At 42.9% G+C, this 22,922-nt stretch overlaps 1 protein-coding gene across 2 annotated transcripts in view; it reads right to left on the reverse strand.

The window, feature by feature from the left end:
• The window catches only part of LOC132395408 (integrin beta-1-like), a 94,004-nt gene that overhangs the window by 53,703 nt on the left and 17,379 nt on the right, over window positions 1-22,922 (reverse strand). For both annotated transcript variants that reach the window (XM_059971949.1, XM_059971950.1), the window contains exons 2-4: window positions 14,683-14,752; window positions 7,719-7,804; window positions 584-797 (exon numbers count right to left, since the gene is read on the reverse strand). In XM_059971949.1, the coding sequence (XP_059827932.1) occupies window positions 584-797; window positions 7,719-7,804; window positions 14,683-14,752 (370 nt within the window). The remainder of the gene's footprint in view (window positions 1-583; window positions 798-7,718; window positions 7,805-14,682; window positions 14,753-22,922) is intronic.

The raw sequence follows: 22,922 nt of genomic DNA on the forward strand, positions 1-22,922 counted from the left end.
ATACTATTAACCATAGAGGTCATCAAGCTTCATACAGGCAGCTTTAAATGCCTTTATACCAAAGTTCTTGTGCTGTAGTAATGAGGTCATGAACTGAGATTGTCTAGGAATTAAGATTGCAGCACAGCTATCACGTCTGCCTGGCATTCTTAACCACTGACCAGATTCACAACTCTGAAATTCCATTAGACATAACCCTGCTGGGTCACCCTCCGGTAATGACCTGTTGGATTTTATTGGGTCAGTGTGGGGCCACTTTACTTGAATGGAGCAGTAAGTGCACAACCCCTAATTCAGAAGGTTGAAAAGAAAGCTAAGGCATTGCATGGAGATAAACATGAAAGGAAATCAGGTGAACTCCAGGTACTGAAATGATAGCATTAAATGTTACAGATCAACTTCCTCGATGAGAATAATAGATTAAAAGCTTTGCTTTAACTCATTGTTAGAACAGTTCGTGTCAGCATTTATAAAAAGGCATTTAGAATTTCCAATATAAGGTGCAGAATTGACAATCAAGCACACTTAATGATGACTAACTCTCATTCACAACAGACTCTCTCATGTCATATGGTTGAGTTACCTGATCGTAATTTTAGGATTAGACTCTGTGGTCGAATTTGTGTGATGTCTTCCAGCTTCTTCACACTATTTACATGGCCAGTTAGGCTTTTATTGGTATTTACTCTCAATGAACCTTTGGGATTTTCAATATATTCCATCGTACATCCTCTCCTTTTCAGTGCTTCTATATCATCACAGCGTGCCGTTGTCAACTCTCCTGGCTGCAAGAAATCCTATAAATAAAAATGGACCACTTGGATTGGTGTATGTGGTTAAACAGCAATAAACCTCAAAAGAGCTTTCCTTTAGTTAGGAGCTTAACAAAAAGAGGCTGCTCCATCCATGATATCTGCTCCTCACTTTAGATAGAATGAAACAAATCCACTCCCCTTATCCTAATCTTTCAGGTTCAAGTTTAATTAACCATACATGAATATAGCCAAATGAAACAGCATTCCTCCAGGGCCAAAGAGCAAAGCATATCACCACAGCACATTGCACATAGCACAAGTAGCACATATGGTTACAATTTCAGAAAAACATCGTCACAAAAAATATGCACCCCAAGTCCCTGAGAGCCAAGACTCTGGAACTGTAGACTGTAAGTTGGCCTGGTCCAGCTTGTTTTTCCACCAAATGAACACTGGAGGGCAGCACTGATGAGAGGCGCCAGTCGCCAACAAGTTCCAGAGTGCCCACGGTATCTCCTCTCTTGGTCGGCTGCACAGGCAACGCCACAGCCTTGGCCCAATCCTTGCCACTACCGAGGCAAGGCAGCTCCCAAACCATCAGTTTCGTGAATGAACCAGTGAACTGGACTTGCAATAGTCTACGTTACTGATGTCCAACAAGGTCTTGTGATTACAATAAAAGTGTCCAAAACATTCACTCCCACTAGGAACCGTCCAATGGTACACAACAAGCCCAGGCGACAACACAACGGTACAGCTCTGTTGCTATCGAGCAACTCACTAATGAGACAGTACTGCAGTATCTGATGTTCTTAGTATCCAGCAGTGACTTGCAATCATAAAAAAGATGTACAACATGAACAAATGCACCTTTGACTGGACCCAGAGTAGCTGATGCGTCTGAGCGTGCCTCTGTCTTTCCTTACGCCATCTGAAATAAACATGGGTTCTATAAGAGGGCAAAGTTCTGTCATAGCTATTTCCCACTACCAAGGACTTGCCATTCAGAAAAACATCGTGTTGTTTCATAGAACACTGCACAAGTGATTAGACTATTCCATTGGCAAGGCTATTGGAAATGTACATGGCTTCCAAGATAGAGCACAAAACCACTCCATTTTAACTCAGAACTTAGAGGGGAAAGCCAACAGAGCTATGTCAACCACCTACAATATGTCTGTACTCAATAACATAAGAAATAACTGAAACCCCTTCAGCTTGTTCATGAAATTCAACAAAATGATTGCTCCGCTGTTCTTTGGCCGCAACTCCATATTCCTTCTTTATTCCAATAACACTTATGCTCCAAAAAAATCTGTCTTACTCATGACTAAGTTCAATGATTTAAATAATCAGCATTCACAGCCCTGTGGTGGTGAGAGGAGGAGAGGGTATTTCAAATACTCTTAGCCATCTGTGAGAAGGAATTCCCTTTCTCATCTGGAAAGGGGAGATGCAACGAGACCTGGGTGTCATTGTACACCAGTCATTGAAGGTGGGCATGCAGGTACAGCAGGCGGTGAAAAAGGCTAATGGTATGTTGGCATTCATAGCAAGAGGATTTGAGTACAGGAGCAGGGAGGTTCTACTGCAGTTGTACAAGGCCTTGGTGAGACCGCACCTAGAATATTGTGTGCAGTTTTGGTCCCCTAATCTGAGGAAAGACATTCTTCCCATAGGGGGAGTACAGAGAAGGTTCCCCAGATTGATTCCTGGGATGGCAGGACTTTCATTTGAAGAAAGACTGGATCGACTAGGCTTATACTCAATGGAATTTAGAAGATTGAGTGGGGCTCTTATTGAAACATATAAAATTCTAAAGGGATTGGACAGGCTAGATGCAGGAAGATTGTTTCCAATGTTGGGGAATTTCAGAACGAGGGGTCACAGTTTAAGGATAAAGGGGAAGCCTTTTAGGACCGAGATGAATAAAAACTTCTTCACACAGAGAGTGGTGAATCTGTGGAATTCTCTGCCACAGGAAACAGTTGAGGCCGGTTCATTGGCTATATTTAAGAGGAAGTTAGATATGGCCCTTGAGGCTAAAGGGATCAGGGAGTATGGAGAGAAAGCAGGTTCAGGGTTCTGAGTTGGATGATCAGCCATGATCATACTGAATGGCAGTGCAGGCTCGAAGGGCCGAATGGCCTACTCCTGCACCTATTTTCTATGTTTCGATGTACTTAAATTGACAATCCTTTCTGCTGACGTTATGGCCACAGCTCTGCACTTCTCCCATCATGGGAAGTATCTTCACATCAGCCTAGTAAATCTTCACTGTATCACTTTAGAGGTGAGCACGCTCAAATAAAATTCCAGTAATCCATTATCTGAAGATATAGAAATGCTAATAATGCAGTATCTGGTTGGCAAGATGAGTTTTGCTGCATTCCCTTTAAACTACTTGGGTCCTGGTTCCTACAATCCCTTTGAACTCATTGGGCCCCAGTCTTCACACACCCTTTCACCCTTTCAGATCCCTCACTCTTGACCTCTGTTTATACTGGCTGGGGATCTGTTTCCCACTTTCCACTGTAATCTGAACAGAGCTTTGTTTCCCAGACTCACTTTAAACACATAAGACCCTGTAAAATGTGAACAACTTAATGGGTTCACTGGACAATGTGTCATAATACCGTGTTTCAAAAACAGTGGAAGAATTTGGAGATAATAATGGAATAACATCTAATCATCTGAATTATGGGCTACTAAAGTCCTGAGAGTGCAGTAATATCAGAGTTCCACTATGTATTTTTTCTTAAATAGGGAGACCAAAACTGTACACTATTCCCAGTCAGGTTTCATTAAAGCATTCTACAGCTGTAAATCTTTTGCATACCAGGTAGTGCTCTCTGACTTTCTAATTCTCCTATTAAAATGGATAACCTTGCTTTTCTTCAATGTGCAACAATCATACCTTTGCCTGTTTACTTAACTTGTCTGTGCTCACAGAATCAGAAAGAACAGAAAACAAGCCCTTTGACCCACAAAATCCACAATGACTATTTACACTCATTTACAGGAATTTTATTCCCTTCAACTCCCCCCCCCCCCACCACCACCACCTCGGGCTCTACCTCTTACTACAGACTGAGTGAAAATTACAATGGCCAATTAACCTACCAACCCACTCATTACTCGGATGTGTGAGGAAGATACATATAGATAGATAGATACAATATTGATCCCAAAGGAAATTACAGTATCATAGTAACATTACAAGTGCACAGATATAAATAGTAGAAGAGAAGCAAAAAGTATACAAACTAAGTTACCACAAACAGTCTAACAGGAGGGTATCATCACTTCCCTGGCTATAGGTTGACTCTCATGGCGAGGGTAAGACTGACCTCATATCGTGCTCTTGAGAGCAATGCTGTTTTCTTAGTCTATTACTAAAAGTGCTCCTCTATTCAGCCAAGGTGGCATGCAGAGGGTACGAAACGTTGTCCAGAAATGCGAGGATTTCCTGTAGGGTCCTTTGTTCTACCACAGCCTCCAGTGTGTCCAGTTTGACTCCTATAACAGAGACAGCCTTTCTAATCAGTTTAGTGAGCTTGTTGGCATCACCCGTGTCGATGCCATTGCCCCAGCACACCACCACAGAGAAGACTGTACTGGCGACAACAGACTGGTAGAACACATGAAGACGAAGCCTGCATATTCCAAAGGAACTCAACCTCCTCAGGAAGAACAGGCCTCTATGTTGGTGCTCCACTCAAGTCTGTCATACAGGTGCACCCCTAGGTACTTTTAGATCCTCAGCACATCCACGTTCTCACCATCAATAGTAACAGGGAGCAATACAGGCTTGGTCCTCCTAAAGTCCATTACTATCTCTGTTGTCTTACTAATGTTGAGCTGCAGGTGATTCAGCTTGCACCATTTGACAAAGTCCTCCACCAGGGCCCTGTATTCATCCTCCTGCCCTCCCTTTACACACCAAACTACTGCTGAGTCATCAGAGAATTTCTGCAGATGGCGTGACTCAGTGTTGTATCTAAAATCCGAAGTATACAGCATAAACAGGAGAGGAGCCAATACAGTCCCATGAGGTCCCAGTGCTCCTTATAGCCATGTCTGACGCACAGCTCTGAAGTTGCACATAACGTGGTCTGCCAGTCACACATTCCATTATCCAGGATACAATGGAAATGCCAATCTGCATCGAATGGAGCTTTTCCCCAGCAATGAGGGCTGTATGGTTTGAAGGCACTTAAGAAATCAAAACGCATGATCGTCACAGTGTTGCTCTGCTTACCCAAATGGGAGGAGGCTCTGTTCAGCAGGTAGATGACAGCATCATCGATTCCAATGTGCACCTGGTAGGCAAACAGCAGGGGATTGAGGGCTGATCTGACCAGGGGTCAGAGGTGAGCCAGGACCAGCCTCTCTAGGGTCTTCATGATGTGTGAGGTCAGGACCACTGGATGGTTGTCATTCAGTACTTCTTGTTGGCCATTCTTGGGAACTGGGACAACACATCATGTTTTCCACACAACCCTTTCCAGGCTGAGAGCAGAATTCCACACAGCTGCTCAGCACACTCCTTCACGACCTTGGGATTCACACCATCCGGCCCCAATGATTTGGGGCGTCTGAGGTTCCCCAGAACCCTTCTCACCTGCTCAGAAGGAAAGGCGAGTCCATGATGACTGGGGAGTTGATGGAAGGTAGGGGCTGGGGGAGGTAAAGATTGGGACAATAGTAGTTGGTATGTGGAGGTGTGGCTGGTAGGTGCAGGGCAAGGAAGGGATGTAGACAGTGGTAGCCTGTGTTGTTCAAGCACGTTGTGAATTGGAGGGGGTGAGGAGGGAGGAGGGAAGGTGTTGGTGCTGAGGAAGCATTGGGTGCCTTGGCACCTGGACTGGTGTACTGAGGGGGGTGTGAACAAGAGGGCAATTGTCAAACCTATTGAAGAATTGGTTTAACTCAATAGCTTATTCGCAGCTGCATTCTGAGGCTCCTCTGCACCATCTGCCTCATGTGGGACTTCCCGATGGGCAAACATTTAATTCCTATTTCTATTCTCATTCCCATTCCAATGTGTCAGTCCATAGCCTCCTCTTGTGCCATGATGAGTCCTCCCTCATGGCAGAGGAGTATCTCCTTTTATTCCCGAGTGTGACATGAATATCGATTTCTCCTTATGGTAAACATTTTCCCCACTTCCTCTGTTTCCCTCACTAAACCTTTTACGTCTTCTCAGCTGCCTATTACTTCCCCCTCAGTATAATCCTCCTTCCCTTTCTCCAATGGTCCACTCTCCTCTCCTATCACATTCCTCTTCTCCAGCCCTTGACCTTTCCCACCAACCTGTCTTCACCTACCACCTTCCAGCTAGCCTACTTCCCCTCTCCGCCCCCACCTATTTATTCTGGCATCTTCCCCCTTCCTTCTCAGTCCTGAAGAAGGGTCTCAGCCCAAACCGTCTACTATCTATTCATTTCCATAGATGCTACCTGACCTGCTGAGCTCCCCCAGCATTTTGTGTGCGTTGCTTTGGATTTCCAGAGTCTGCAGACTTCCTTGTGTTTATGAATCTCTACTAGCTGGCCCATTCTGCCACCCTTTCTCTGGCTGGATATTCAGGCCTAACAAGGGGAAATTTGCTTCAGAATCAGAAATGAAGATTGGGAATACTTAAATAGGTGCAACGTGACTTTTTTGAAATTAGTTTTTTTTTTGTTTTTGTTGGACTCTCTGCAATTAGTTGACATGAACTGAGATTGCATTACATCTATTAGTCTGCATGACCACTTGTTGTCTGTAACTAAAGCAGTTTAATGACTCGGCCGTGGCTTTTGTTTCTCTGACATGTTTCAGTCTGCTTTGAAAGGAATGTAGAAACCAACACAAGGGCACAGGCAAAATATACCATATCCGATTCGGATCACAAGGGGGTACTATAGTTACATCCTGGGACATGATATTAGATATTGAGTATTACATCCTGAATGAAAGATGCTGAAATGAGAAGTACTTCGACACTTGAGGGAATATCTTGTAACAATACTAAAGATTGAACGTTGCCAGTTATTAAATATCCATGCAATTTGTCCAATACCTGGAACATTTTCACTGTGCACATAGCTGACGCAGTATTCATTTATTTTAATTATTTCCACAGCCTCACAAGCTGGGAAGGGCAATATAAATATTAGTTTTACTTGAAACACTTTCACAATTCGAAATAGAGTTCGCAACAAGTTAATTTCAAACACTTAACCGAGACTTGAATACAAAATGTTCAATTATTTCAAATGCATTGCTTCAAAGGGTTTTATCCTCTTGAGTATTAGTTTGTGGCTTATTATAGGAGGTATCCTTTGCTTCTGCTTTAGGTAGTCCCTCGGGGTAAAGGATGACTCTCACTCTGGTTTGGTGGGTTCTGATGAAGCCAGGTTTGGAACCATGGATTCTTCCACAGTGGAAGCAAGTAAGTTTACAGGATGGACAGTGGGGAGCATACAAGGCAGTTCATTCCTTCCACTGCTCATACAGGATTTCTCAGGGTGCACAGCATCCAGGTTCTCAATACTATTGCAGTGCTCCCTCTCTGCTTTGAGTGATTACAAGCCAGTGATTCCCGGGAGTCACAGACAATCTACTGGAGGAAAGGAACTGACAACATTTCGGGCCAAAGCTCCAGAACACATTGTTTGTTACTCCAGCGTCCAGCATCTGCAGTATCTTGTGCCTCCATTGCACAGGAGTCAGTGGGCATGATGCATTTCTTGAAGGATTCTTTGAGCGAATCCTTGAATCTTTTCCTCTAGTATTTTCTTCAGCTCAGAACAAAGCATCTGCTTAAGGAGTCTGGTGTCAGTGTACATCAATTTTTCTGAAAGAAGTACCATAATTTTCCTGCCTTTTATTTAAACAGACTGTGCTACTGAAGTCCCAACTGAAGTAATAAGTGGAACTATCTTTAGTTTTCATAGGATAGATTAAACAACTTACATCTTTTGTGCACCATCCACAATTTTTTCCACTTTGTATACATTGTCCACAAGTCAGTGCTTTGGCTCTTAAACACTCACTACCATCTGTAAGATGAAAGCAAAATTAAGACCACTGTAGTGCATATTACACACCAAAGGCTATTTTGAATTTCATTTTGTGCAATGAGAAATAATGATTGATGTCTTGTTGTCTTGGGGCCTTTGGGATAAAATGATCTTAATATGATTGAATTTGGCGTTCAGTTTGAAAGTGATGTGATTCACTGTGAAACTGGGATCATAAATCTGAACAAAGGAAACCATGACATAAACTACGCTTGCTCCAGTTATGGAAGAGCCTGCCATTCCAAACGCATGACAGGAGAAATCCTGTGGTTGATTAGAACACATTCAAAGGTATGCTGATGAAGGCAAACATAAGATCATAAGATATAGGAGCAGAAATAGGCCCTTCAGCCCATCGAGTCTGCTCTGCCATTCAGTCATGGGCTGATCCAATTCTTACAGTCATGCCCATTCCCATGCCTTCTCCCCACTACCCTTTGATGCCCTGGCTAATCAAGAACCTATCTATCTCTGCCTTAAACGCACCCAATGACTTGGCCTCCACAGCTGCTCGTGGCAACAAATTCCACAGATTTACCACCCTCTGACTAAAGTAATTTCTCTGCATCTCTTTTCTAAATGGACGTCCTTCAATCCTGAAGTTATGCCTTCTTGTCCTAGACTCCCCTACCATGGGAAATAACTTTGCCACATTTAATCTGTTCAGGCCTTTTAACATTCAAAATGTTTCTATGAGACTCCCCCCTCATTCTCCTGATCTCCAGGGAATACAGCCCAAGAGCTGCCAGACGTTCCTCATACGGTAACCCTTTCATTCTTGGAATCATTCTCATGAACCTTCTCTGAACCCTTTCCAATCTCAGTATATCCTTTCTAAAATAAGAACCCCAAAACTGCTGACAATATTCCAAGTGTGGTCTCACAAGTGCCTTATAGAGCCTCAACATCACATCCTGCTCTTATATTTTATACCTCCAGAAATGAACACCACATTACATTTGTCTTCTTCACCGTCAACTCAACATGAAGGTTAACCTTTAGTGTATCCTGCACAAAGACTCCCAAGTTCCTTTGCATCTCTGCATTTTGAATTCTCTCCCCATCTAAATAATCGTCTGCCTGTTTATTTCTTCCACCAAATTGAAAGACCATACATTTTCCAACATTGTATTTCATTTGCCACTTCTTTGACCATTCCCCTAAACTATCTAAGTCCCTGTGCAGGCTGCCCATTTCCTCAACAGTACCTATCTTTGTATCGTTAGCAAATTTAGCCACAAATCCATTAATCCCATAGTCCAAATCATCGGCATACATCGTAAAATCAGTGGTCCCAACACTGACCCCTGTGGAACTTTACTGGTAACCAGTAGCTAGCCAGAAAAAGGATCCACCCTTTATTCCCACTCTCTGTTTTCTACCAACCAGCCAATGCCCCACCCATGCTAGCAACTCCCCTGTAATTCCATGGGCTCTTATCTTGCAAAGCAGCCTCAGGTGCAGCACTTTGTCAAAGGCCTTCTGAAATTCCAAGTACACCACATCCACTGCATCTCCTTTGTCTACCCTGCTTGTAATTTCTTCAAAAAAATTTGCAGTAGGTTAGTCAAGCAGAATTTTCCTTTCAGGAAACCATGCTGGCTTTGGCCTATCTTGTCATGTGCCTCCAGGTACTCCATAGTCTCATCCCTAAAAATCGATTCCAACAACTTCCCAACCATCAATGTCAGGCTAACAGGTCTATAGTTTCCTTTCTGCTACCTCCCACCCTTCTTAGCAGAGTAACATCTGGAATTTTCCAGGAACAGCTATTCACTCATGGCTGAGAAGAATAAAATACGGGTAGAGTTAAATGCAAGCAAGAAGCTTTTAAAGTTGCCAGAAATAGCTGTGGCCTGACAGGAAAAAAATTTGTCTCAACAAAGGAGGATAAAGAAATGTATTTAAAAAGGCACAATAAATCATCAGAACTGTCTAGTGAGAAACATAAAAATGGACTGTAAACTTTTTTTTAGAACTTTCAAGAGGAAAAGACAAACCAGGGTAAAATTGGGCCTCTAGCGGACAGAAATAGAAGAATTTATAACAATGAATAAGGCAATAGCACAGTAAGTAAACAATTACTGTTTATCTGAAAAGGCATAAGGCTTGCCATACAGAGAATAAAGGCTCTTGTGAATGACGATGGAATCAGAGAAGATGCTAAGATTCAAAGATAACTGATCAAAATGACTTGATGACTTGCATCCCTAAGTATTGAAAGATGTGGCTTTAGAGATGGTGGATGAACTGGTTATCACATTGATACACTCTGGAATTGTGACTATGGATTGATGACTACCTATTGTTACCCCACTACTTTAAAAAAGGGGGAAGAGAGAAAACAGAAAATGACCTGGATGGTAGCTAATGTTGGGCCTTTATTCTAAAGGTTTGATCATCTTGAGCTTTTATTTAAGAAGAGCAGCAGGAATACTATTACCCTTGCTAAAAGAGGTACAGATATGATCTCCAGGAAGGCATCTCTCGGGCAAGGTGGAGATTCCAGACTAGACTGGAATCAAAGAGGGACGCTCCACAGCTATGGCAGGGTTTGAATGCCATAACCTTCTACAAATTTAAATCTAGCAACATGGGGACAGCAGAGCTTCACTTCCAGATGAGCTCAATGCCTTCTGTGCTTGCTTTGATCACTAGAACAGGGAGGAACCATCACTCACCCCCATATCTCCCAATGATCCTTTGGTCTCAGTATCTAAAGATGACATGTGGGCTTTCTTCAAGACAGTGAATCCTAAGAAAGTATCCAGTCCGTACAGAGTCCTGGCCGAGTACTAAAGAACTGTGCTGACCAACTGGCTGGTGTATTCACGGATATCTTCAGCCTCTCGCTCTGGCAGTGTGTTGTACCCAGCTGCTTCAAGCAGGTTTCAAACATGCCAGTGCTCAAAAAGAGTGTGGTAACCTGTCTCAATGGCTATCGCCAGTGGCACATACATCTACAATGATGAAGTGTCTTCTGAGACTTCTGCTGAAGCATATCAGCTTCTGTCTCAATGGTGACTTGGATTCACTCCATATTCCCCTACCAAAGCAACAGGTCTACAGCAGATGCCATCTCGCTGGCTCTTCACACAACCCTGGAACATCTGGACAGCAAAGGTGCATACATCATGATGCTCTTTATCAATTACAGCTCAGAATTTAATATCTTCATTCCCTCAAAACTAATCAGTAAACTCCAAGAGCTAGGCCTCAATATCCCCTTGTGCAAATGGATCCTGGATTTCCTCATTTTAAGACCCCAGGCAGTTTGGATTGACAAAAACATCTTCCCCATAATCTCCATCAGCACAGGAACACCACACTCACTCTGGTGCTCCTCTTCCTTTTCTTTATTCCATGGCCTTCTGACCTCTCCTATCAGATTCCCCCTGTATCTCTTTCACCAGTCAACTCCCCAGCTATTTACTTCACCCCTCCCCCACCTACCACCTTATGTTTCTTCCTCCCCTCCCCCACCTTCTAACTCTGACTCCTCATCTTTTCTTCTCCAGTCCTGCTGAAGGGTCTCAGCCTGAAACATCAACTGTACTCTTTTCCATAGATGCTGCCTGGCCTGTTGAGTTCCTCCAGCATTATGTGTGTGTTACCATATATGGGTTTGCTGATGACACCACTGTTGTGGGCCGTATCAAAGGTGGTGATGAATCAGCGTTCATGAGGGAGGTCGAAAATTTGATTGAGTGGTGTAATAACAACCTCTCACTCAATGTCAGTAAGACCTAGGAACTGATTATAGACTTCAGAAGAGGGAAACTAGAGGTCCATGAGCCAGGAATCATTGGAGGATCAAAGGTGGAGAGGGTTAGTAACTTTAAATTCCTGGTTGTCACTGTCTCAAAGGACCAGTCCTGGACCCATCATATAAATATGATTGAAAGGAAAGGATGACGGTGCTTCTACTTCCTCAGGTGTCTGCAGAGGTTCAGTATGTCATCGGAAACTTGGCATCCCTCCATAGATCGGTGGTGGAAAGTGTATTGACTGGCTGCATTATGGCCTGCTGTGGGAACACTAATGCCTTTGAGCAGAAAATCTTACAAAAGGTATTGGACTCAATCTAGTACAACATGGTAAAACCCTCCCACCATTGAACACATCTATATGAAACATTGCCATAGAAAAGCACCATCCATCATCAAAGCTCCCCACCACCTAGGCCATAGTTTTCTCACTGCTGCCATCAGGTAGAAGGTACAAGTGCCTCAGGATTCACACCACCAGGTTCGAGAACAATTGCTAACCCTCAACCATCAGGCTCTTGAACAAAAGGGGATAACTACACTCATTCTACTTCTGGTGTTCCCACAACCGATGGTCTCACTTTAAGGACTCATTATCTTGTTACTTCATACTCATTATTTATTGCTATTTATTTATATTTGCATTTGCACACTTTGTTGTCCATTGATCCTGTTTACAGTTGCTGTTCAGGCGGCATCTATAGGAAGAAGTACAGTCAACGTTTCGGGCCGAGACCCTTCATCAGGAAATGCTGGAGGTGGTGCAGCGTGGTATCCACAATCAGTGGCGGGGGAGTGGGTAGGGGGCCTCTCCCATTGGTGCTTCCTCCCGTATTCGAGTGCTGGAATGACAGGCTGGATTGTGTATATATATACATGGCCGCCAGACTGTACCATCAATTATGGGACACGTTACCCTATATACATATATGTTTTATTTCATGTGGATATGCATCTTTGCTCGTTATCTTGTTTGTTTTGCACTTTGGCCCTATTTGTTTCATTTGCTTTATCTATTATGGTTGAATGATAATTAAAGTTCATTTGATCTGAAGATAGAGAACCAAAAGTTGGGAGCTTTACTTCAGCAGTGGGAATTACTGGCAGGGATTCTGAGGAACGGGATTTTCTTTTGGAAAGGAAAGGGCTGCTTAGCAACAATCAGCATAGCTATGTGCATGGGAAGTCATGTCTCATGAATTTGACCGAGCTTTTTTGAGGCGACCAAGAGAATTTATGAGAGCAGAGTGGTAAAGTAGTCTACATAGACCTTAGCAAGATCTTTGACAAGGTCCTACATGGTAAACTTGTCCAGAAGGTTAGATCACTTCGTAGGAGGATGAGAGTGGTAGTGGAGGCTTGTTTTTAGGATTGGAGGTCTGTGCTGGTCCTCTGTTGTTTGAATGTATATTAATGATTTGGATTAGAATGTAGGTGGCATGATTAGTAAATCTGAAGATAACACCAAAAGTTACAGAAGGATATAGATCAACTGTAAAAATGGAAAAGGAAACAGCAGATGGAATTTAACTTAGACAAGTTTAAAATGACAAAGTTATACCAAGGCAGGAAATACACAGCGAATATCAAAGCCCAGGGAGTGTTGTTGAACTAGAAGATCCTGGGTTACAATTAATGAATTCCTGAAAGTGGCATAGGGTAGACAGCAAATGATTTATTTCCTTTCATTTGTTGAGGTAATGAGTACAGGCGTTAGGATGTCATGTTACATTTACACAAAATATTGGTGAAGCTGAATGTGGAGTATTCTGGGGAGTTCTGTTCACCACTCTGCAGAAAGGATGGAGATGGAGCTCATCAGCCTGGGAAGGCAGCCCATCTAAGGGAGGAAAAACTCTGATTTCAAACCTCCACTGCCTTGTGGCCATACCCACTCATGGGAAAGGCTTTGGGAGTAAACCCTGAGGACAAATCCGGAGCTGCAGTCCCTAAGGCAGTCCAACGTTGCTTTCAACCTCAATCTGGCAACTCCTGCGACGACACTGGTGCCAAGCTGTATCAGCCCTTGCCGTTCCCTTGGACAACATCAGTGGAGTGGAGAAGGGAGACTTGCTGCTTGGGCAACTGCCAGTCTTACATACAACCTTGCCCAGGCCTGCGTCCTGGAGAGACTGAAGCAAGACTTTCCAGGCACAGATCCATGGTCTCGCGAGACTAACGGATGCCATCCAGAAAGGATGTGATTAAGCTAGAGATGGTGCAGAAAAGATTCACAACGGTGTTGCTTTGATTGAAGAGTTTAAGCTATAAGGAGAGACTGGGCTGGATCTGTTTTCCGCAGGCCAAAGAAGGCTGGGAGGTTATGTGACAGAGGTAGATAAAATTATGAGGGGCATGGATAAAGAAGATAGACAGAATTTCATAAAAATGGTAGGGGTGTCAAAAACTAGAGAGCGTTGATTTAAGTTAAGAGGGAGAAAGTTTAAAGGGGATCCAAGGGGTAAAGTTTTCTCACAAATCGTAGCTGGTACCTACAATAGGCTGTTGGATGATATGATGGAGGCAAGAATAGTAACAGCATTTAAAAGGCAGCTGAATGAGCAAGGCATAGAGGGAAATGGAGTTAATATAGACAAGCAGGTTTTATATAGATATAGGGTCTCTGATCATTTGAACCATCAGGAAAGCAGCATTCGGAGAATGAGATAATTTTTGACATGCATTTGAACATGTATTTGAAAATACATCGTCACATGATCCCAAAGCACTTGGCAACCGAATAATTGCTTCAAGTTGTAGTTACTGTTGTTCCATGGGGAAATAAAACAACTTCCAAATCCCATGTCATTTCACGTTGTTTGAGAGATAATTGGCCAGGATGTCAAGAGAACTCCTCTTTGCTTGTTTAAATGATGTTCAAATTCCTACTTAGTTTACAGCTGATCTGAAAAGAAACATCCTTAACAATAGAAACACCTCAAATACTCTTCAATGATGTATCAAACTGGATTATCAACTCAGATTCTGCGCTGAGATCTAAATGCATGAGCTTCTAATTTACAAGCAAGGTTGAAATCTAACAACACTTCTAATTAACTGCAAGATAGTCAGGAAATAATAAAGTTTTACCTGAATAAGCAAGATCTTGCCACATCCAGAAACAAATCAGCATTGTACTTATGTAAAGCTTCAAATCCATCTGAAAAATAGAAACAATGAATGTCGCTATGTTGCATTTATGTATTAATACTTGTTTTGTTTCTCTGTTCTCTGTTTTGTTTGTCTTTGCTCGGTCTTGAGCTTACCTACCCTGTGCGCAGAGATTCCTGAGTCCTAGCCTGTGTTCTCTACTCACCAATCAACAGGAGAAGACTCTTTGTTCAATTCCATCCAGAAAGGGTGCCCATTGAGAAGCACATCCATGATGGCATGGCATCCAGTTTCATCCACATCCCCTGCTGGAGCAGGCTTCTGCTTTGTGTCGAGAAAGGATGGTGGACTCCAACCATGTATAGTATAGGTTACCAAGGTCTTACTAACATCACAGTGAAGAACTGATGCCGCTTGCCATTAACAGCCACAGACTTAGTGTTGCTGAAAAGGACAACCATTGTATTACACTGGACCTCCAAAATGCATATAAGCTGATCTGCTTTCGTGAGAGTGGTGAAAGGAAGAACACTTTTGACACACCCAATAGCTACTACCTGTATCTCGTGATACAGGCCATTTGGTTTAGTCAATGCTCCTACGTACTTCTAGACCCTTATCAATGATGTTCTCTAGAAGATGCTACATCACTTTGTCTTTGTGTACCTGGATGATAAACTCAACTTCTCCAAGACCCAACATGAACACATCCAACATGTTCAACAGGTCCTTCATTGTTTACTCCAGAACTAACTATCCATCCAACTGGAGAAGATTGAGTTCCATGTTCTCCAGGGCCTGCCACTTTGTGACCCTACCCAAGCTTCACTCAGCTTGGGAGAGGGCCAACCTTATGCTTCAACCTGTGTTTAGAGTGCACAGCTTCCTCTAGGACATTGTTTCTGATCAAGGCCTCCCTGTTACAGAAGGCTTTCTGTCAGCCCATGGTCAGTCACCCATTGGGATTTCACCCCCAGTCCAATGGACAGATGGAGAGAACCAACCAGCACCTGGAGAAGAGCCAGAGGTACCTTGTGTCAGACAACCCAAACACTTGGAGTGATCTTCTGCGTTGGGCAGAGTTTGCTCATAACACTCCGCACTGCTTTTCTATTAGAATGTCTCCCTTTGAGTGTCATTTAGGTTATCCCCGTCCTTTGTTTCTCAGACAGGAGTCTGAGGTGAGAGTCCCATCTGCCGGCCCATCACTGCCTGCAAAAGTGGAAAAAAAGCTTGGGCAGCCCTGCAGAATTCTCTCCGCAACAACAGCGGCATGACAACTGTTGAAGGTGGCTGGGGCCTCTGTTCCATCCTGGTCAAAGAGTCTGGATCTCCTTGCTCTCCAGGTTGAGTCTCAGAAAATAACACAATGTTGAACTCTCACCAGCAGAGAGTTCAGGGTCCTCCGTCAGATCAACCCAGTAACTTACCGTCTGCAGTTGCCACACGCCATGCGTATCATCTGGACCTTCCATGTCTCGTTTCCGAGGCCCCTTCTGTGCAGTCCACTGGTGCCAGTCCCAAGACTGTCCCCCGGCTCCTCACATCATCAACAGTCAGTCAGTATACACCATCCATCAGCTTCTAGACTCCCGTGTGATCTGTGGCCAGCTCCAGTACTCGATGGATTGGGAGGGTTATGACCAGAGGAAAGGCCGTGACTTCCCTCCTGTGACGTGCTTAACACAGAGCTGATCATAGGCTTCCACTGTCACCACCCAATTGCCCTGGCCAGTAGGTGCCAGCTGTTGGAGGGATTCCTGACATGCTTCAATTTGATCACCAGGGGGTGCCAGAGTGCTCCAAGCTCCAACTCTCATGCTCCCTTGTATTTCAGATTCAGATTCAGATTCAGTTTATTGTCATTTAGAAACCACACATGCAATGCAGTTAAAAAATGAGACAACGTTCCTCCAGAATGATATCAACAAAGCATATGACAAAACAGACTACACCAGAAAATCCACATAACGTTTGGTAATCCCCAATCCAGAGTCCGGAGAGGCTGCTGTGTATTAATATCGCGCTACCATCTTAGCGCGTTCCCCGGAAAGGAGATCCAAATCCACCAGACAAAACAAGACCAAAAACTAAAGCTACAAGACCTGCACAAAACCACATAGTTACAACAGTACAAACAATAACATAATTGATTAAAAAAAACAGACCATGGGCACAGTAAAAATAGTCCAAAGATGTTAAAAGACTATCAGTTCAAAAGAAACCACCACACAGTTTCCACAAGTCCCCAGGGTCCCGACAGACTCATCATCCCACGCAGGCGGCAGAAGGGAGTACCCCCGCTATGGTCTTACACTGCGCCGCCTGACTCAGCCTCGCAGACGCAGCACACAGTGAAAGCGCTTCGACCGCAGCGGACTCTAAGTCCATTAAACCTCCGAGCCTCCGACCATCCCCTCCGGCACAGCTTCCCTAAGCACCATCCTCTGCCGAGCGTATTAAGACGCCTCCGGCAACGGCCATCAGCAACTTGTATCCACTTGTATCTCATTTTAGTTATCGGTGAACCTGTGCAATGTTTTGTTTCTCTGTTTAAATTATTTATTTCTCTATTAAATTTCTCTATTTATTTTGTTTGTCTTGAGCTTACTTAGCCTGCATGAAGTTATTTCCAAGTCCTGGCCTGTGTTCTCCAATAACTAATCCACAAGAAAAGATTCTTTGTTCAATTCCATCCATGCCTCTAGTCTCGTCTGCACTTGGTCCACCTAATGTAAGTCTCTCTTGGTAGTCCATTGGTTAAAGATACAGAACTTCAACAGAACATTCCAGGTTCAAACTTGGGCCTGGCACCCACTCCTTGTTACAGTTTCTTTTGACTCTGCTGTTTATATATATATATCTTTGTGAATTATCAATACTGATTATGACATGTTTGTCACATGTCACAGGTTCTATTCATTGCATTTGGTTGAGATGTTGATGCACCATCAATAACTCACTCTGAGACGTAGGCGAGATATCGGCTTTTATTGACTGGAAGAAGGAACCAGGAGTGAGTGTCTATCATACAAGGTCCTGGAGACTGAGGCCGATCTTCAGGCCGCAGGTCTCCTTTATACAGGGGCCTGTGGGAGGAGCCACAGGAGCAGTCAGCAGGGGCGTGTCCCGACAGGCACATAGTTCACCACAGATGTTGAATCTTTTGAGGAAGTATAAAAGAACCTGTGGTAATATTTCAAAGAAGACAAAGGAGTTAATGCTACCAACTAATCAGGTTATTATCCTGCTGTCAATATCCCTAAAAAGCTGATCTATCTTGAAGTTCATCCCCTCAACCCCTGTTAGAAACAAGTAAACATACTTCATCATAATGTTAGTGCATTTTTCATTGCCTCTGAGTATATTTTAACATTGCTGTCTACAAGAGCATCCTAGAACACTATTTAACTGATGCATCTCGTGCATATTTATAATGAGCATATCTATAACTCTTTGTTACAGAGAAACATAGAAAACCTACAGCACAATACAGGCCCTTTGGCCCCGATGCCATGCTGAAAATGTACTTATTTTAGAAATTACCTAGGGTTACCCATAGCCCTCTATTTTTCTAATCTCCATGTGCCTATCTAGGAGACTCTTAAAAGACCCTATTGTATCCACCTCCACCACCGTCACCGGCAGCCCGTTCCACACACTCATCAGCATCTGCTTAAAAAAACTTGACCCTGACATCTCCTCTGTACCTACTTCCAAGCACTTTAAAACTGTGCCCTTTAACGTTAGACCTTTCAGCCCTGGGAAAAAGCCTCTGACCATCCATATGATCGATGCCTCTCATCATCTTATACACCTCTTTTAGGTCACCTCTCAATTCCATCGCTCCAAGGTGAAAGGGCCAAGTTCACTCAACCTATTCTCATAGGGACACTCCCCAATCCAGGCAACATCCTTGTAAATCTCCTCTGCACCTTTTCTATAGTTTCCACATCCTTCCGGTAGTGAGGTGACCAGAACTGAGCACAATACTCCCAGTGGGGTCTGACCAGGGTCCTATAAAGCTGCAACATTACCTCTTGGCACTTAAACTCAATCCCATTGTTGATGAAGGCCAATGCATTCTAAAGGCATTAAAGATGTTTATAAATTTCCCTTATCAAACACTCTCAAGTCCAAAATTATTGGGAATCTTTATGAAGCGTACCTGCTAATATTTTATCTTCAAAGGTTTGTTACATCCATTTATTTTCTGAAACTAATTTATAGTAAAAATTAAGAGTTTTCAACAATTTTTACATTATCTTAATTTGGAATTCAATTTGCATTGTTTTATGATGGTTCTTGCCTGGATAAAGGAGGAAGCATCTTGTCCAAAGAAGTAGAAGAGACACATTCTGATCCTGGTAGTTCTATTGGTCATTACAACAAACAACTATATCAATAATATTATAGATATTTTGGTTTCAGAATCCTACTACACCAGATACAAACATTTTGAAATTAAAATTAAAACATTAAGTACCTAATTTAAGTATTGACTATCAAACTAAAGAAAAGCATATTTGGTAGCTGGACTTCTGACCTAACCAGACATCACTTTCACAGGACTTCATTACATGCCAACTTGAATCATTATGAGGTCACTGTATCATTTAGCAAGATTTGAAGATTTTTCAAAATAAAAATTAAAGTACATATTGTGTAAAGGCTGATTATGTTGCCTGAAATAAGTTGAACTGTACTGACACCCATATTTTAGTATCATTTCCTCAAAAGTCATGCATAGTATTTTGTTTCTGTTGGTAAAAGAAGGAAATTTTGTCTCAAGCTCTTGGAATGTGATTAGAACTAACTTCAAGGAAGTTACGTCATGGATCGCTATACTGCTTCAAAGAATACATGAACAGCTTGGCACAGTCCATATTTGACAAGAGATTATCTTTCAAGCTCATTGAGTTTATTTGTGTATGTTTGGTCAACCTGCCAGTGTCAAAGTTTTATTCTATATGCAACTCCCCTGCAGGTATAATGTCCACCAATGAGATTAGAGCATGGTGAACAGAAATGTCTGAGAATGTGTCTCTAAAAGTAAAAAAAGATCATGTAAACCACACTCAAAATGTAATTGCCATAAGCAGGAAGGGTGGACGGCAAAAATGAGTGTGGTAGTGCAATTCAGTAAGTCTGAGGAGCAGGGAGAATGTACACCACTGGGGGGATCAGCATCCAATCGAAATCTCATTCTCCAGACAAAAATCATGTCTAAGTGGCAAGAAGCCAGGTATTTCTCCTGAGGTGCAGAGCAGAGCTGAGCCTTCCTTTGAACTGGGTACAGACTAAAGTTGCAGTGAGGGCTGCAGGGATAATTAGGTTTCCCTATGAATGATTTCACAGCACTGGTGAGTGGCAGTGAGCATCTGATGAACTGTCCCATAAAGATCAGGAAGGAGCCTAGTTTAATCCTGGCATGAAGTGAATGGCATTTCCTCAGCCAAAATGGAGATTGGGCAGAATGTCTGAAAATGTTTTCAAAGTAATCAGTGGTCACAATCCAACCTTCCCTGGCTGGATGATGGGTTTTTAGATAAAGAGACAATCAGATTGTACAGCTTCCAGAAACATAAATCCTGCCACCATTTTTAGAGTACAACTCCCGCACAAACAAAAGTCAAAGGGTGATATTTTTAGGAATTCCTTCTCAGGCTGCGCGATGCAGGAAGGCCTGGTAGGAGAGGCTGCGAATATTTATAATGAACTGCTGCAGCTTATGTATCGCTGCTGCTAACTGGGAGATTTTGACCCAGCAATGATAAAAGAATCAGAATCAAGCTTATTATCACTGGTGTATGATGTGAAATTTGTCATTTTCTGGCAGCGGTACAGTGCAATACATAAATATTACTACAGGTTGCAATGAAAGTAAAGGAATAATGAAGCAATGTCCATGGGTTCAGAAATCTAATGTAACAGTTCCTAAAATATTGAGTATAGGTCTTCAGGCTCCTGTACCCCCTCCCTGGTGATTGTAATGAGAAGAGGGCATGTCCGGGGTAGTAGAAGGTCATCAGTAATAATGCATGTCCAGGGCAGGAGATCATGTGATGTGAGAGGGAGCCTGAAGCTGGAAGTGAAGCATGCTGCTTGCGCCCAGGAAAGAGGTAGGGAATGAAACGTAGTCAATAAAAGCAGTTGTTGAGGTTTTTCCCCCCCACCCCCCACCAGCTCCCAGCCTGCTCCCAGATGAGCCATCTGAAACAGGACATTATTCCAGCATTAAAGCACTCGTGGAGCAGAGCGGTGCTGCCTCACAGCTCCCAAGTTCAACCCTGACCTCTGGTACAGTCTGCGTGGAGTTTGCAGTGACCGTTCATACTTCCTGGCTTCCCCTCATCAGTTAACGTCCAATGTAAATTTCCCTTAGCGTGTGGGTGAGTGGTAGAATCTAAGGGAAGCTGATGGGGATTAATTTAAGATTAGTACAAATGGATACTTGATAGACGGTGCAGGCCTGGCGGACTGTAAGACCTGTTTCCATATTGCATGTCTCAATGACACTAATTAATTCTCCATTGATAAATTACTCAATATGAAATCATTAAAGAAAGGTTTTAGAAAATAACATGTTACTTAAAATGAAAAGCAGCAGCTGAAGCAAAAAAACAGTTTGAACATTTCAAGCAGTAACTTCTACTCTATAAAGCCCTCTAAAGTGAGTTGGGGATTATAGCTATTGTGATTTCTGGAGTTACAAGGTCCACAGGATATAAAGGTATTAGGCAATTAGTAGAACAATCCAGACTGTGATTTACTGAGTAAGAATGAACATAGCATGCTATGGCATGCTTTCAAAACTTAAAAAAATTGGATTATAATATGATTAATAATTGCTAACTGTGGACGAAAAATCATTTCAAAACACTGAGTAAGAAACAGAACCAAACAAATGAACAAAATATGTCTCAGTATGGCAGCAGTTCATACTTGGGAGTACAGCGCACAAAAAGCTTTCCTGGCACAGAATATGCATAACACTCTATCACCAAACAGTGAAATTATTACCATATAAGGTCAGAACGATACGACCTGTTCTAGGGTCATTCTGTACAATCCCTTTCAGCTTTCTTTAGCTAGCAAAAACATTGATATTACAAGCAAACCCGCTGGAGGGCAGTTTACACTTTCATTAGGTGAATGCAGTATGCAATATATGGGAAAAAAGCATTGTGCATGTGACACAGAATGACACAGCTAACAGCTTGTTATTATTGCAGTTGAGTTTCAACAGATTTTTAGAAAGAATGTTAATCATTTCCTGTTGATGTTTTCTCTCAATCTCTGTCTTTGATAAACTGGCCTCTCCCAACCAAGAGGAACAGAGTGGGGATCGTCCATTTCCTTCCACAGATGTAGCTTGCTTTTGCAACAGGAGCAGACTTGTTAGCTACAGGTAACCTATGGTCGCAATGAAGCAATTAAGATATTTGCCTGTTGAGCCAAGAAACCTAAACTATCAATATCTGAGACTTGAGTTCAATCTCGCAGTGGTGTAACGCCCATGCTATCGGCTTGTGTATGTCTAGGGGAAAATCTGTCCACCCGCCAAACCGTGTCTCCCATTTGCATGGACGCTGTGAAATGCACACTGGTACAAACTCGCACACACAATATCAGACCACACACCGTGTACGTTTACGGAGTACGCTTTATAAATCTTACTAGAAACAGCAAAGGAAGCAGCATTATGAAGGACCCCATGCACCCCTCATACAATCTCTTCTCCCTCCTACCATCTGGGAAAAGGCTCTGAAGCATTCGGGGTCTCACGACCAGACTATATAACAGTTTCTTCCCCCAAGCTATCAGACTCCTCAATACCCGAAGCCTGGACTGACACCTTGCCCTACTGTCCTATTTATTATTTATTGTAATGCTGGTACTGTTTTTGTGCACTTTATGCAGTCCAATGTAGGTCTGTAGTCTAGTGTAGCTTTCTCTGTGTTTTTTTGTACTGTGTCATGTAAACCATGGTCCTGAAAAACATTGTCTTGTAGCGGTGTGCTACACACAGCGCTAAAATAACGACACGGAGTCGGTAAACTGCAGTCAAAGAAAACTTTATTCGAACTACACAGCCTTGCTTTTAAGCCTCCCTCAACCTGCCCCCCATGGGTGCAGATGCTCCAAAAGACACGTACTCACAAACCCCCGTAGGCTATCTCCCTTAGCCAGAATGCTGGCTAATTGTGAGCCGGTTC

This window comes from Hypanus sabinus, chromosome 6, assembly GCF_030144855.1.
Source record: "Hypanus sabinus isolate sHypSab1 chromosome 6, sHypSab1.hap1, whole genome shotgun sequence".
Lineage (NCBI taxonomy): Eukaryota > Metazoa > Chordata > Chondrichthyes > Myliobatiformes > Dasyatidae > Hypanus > Hypanus sabinus.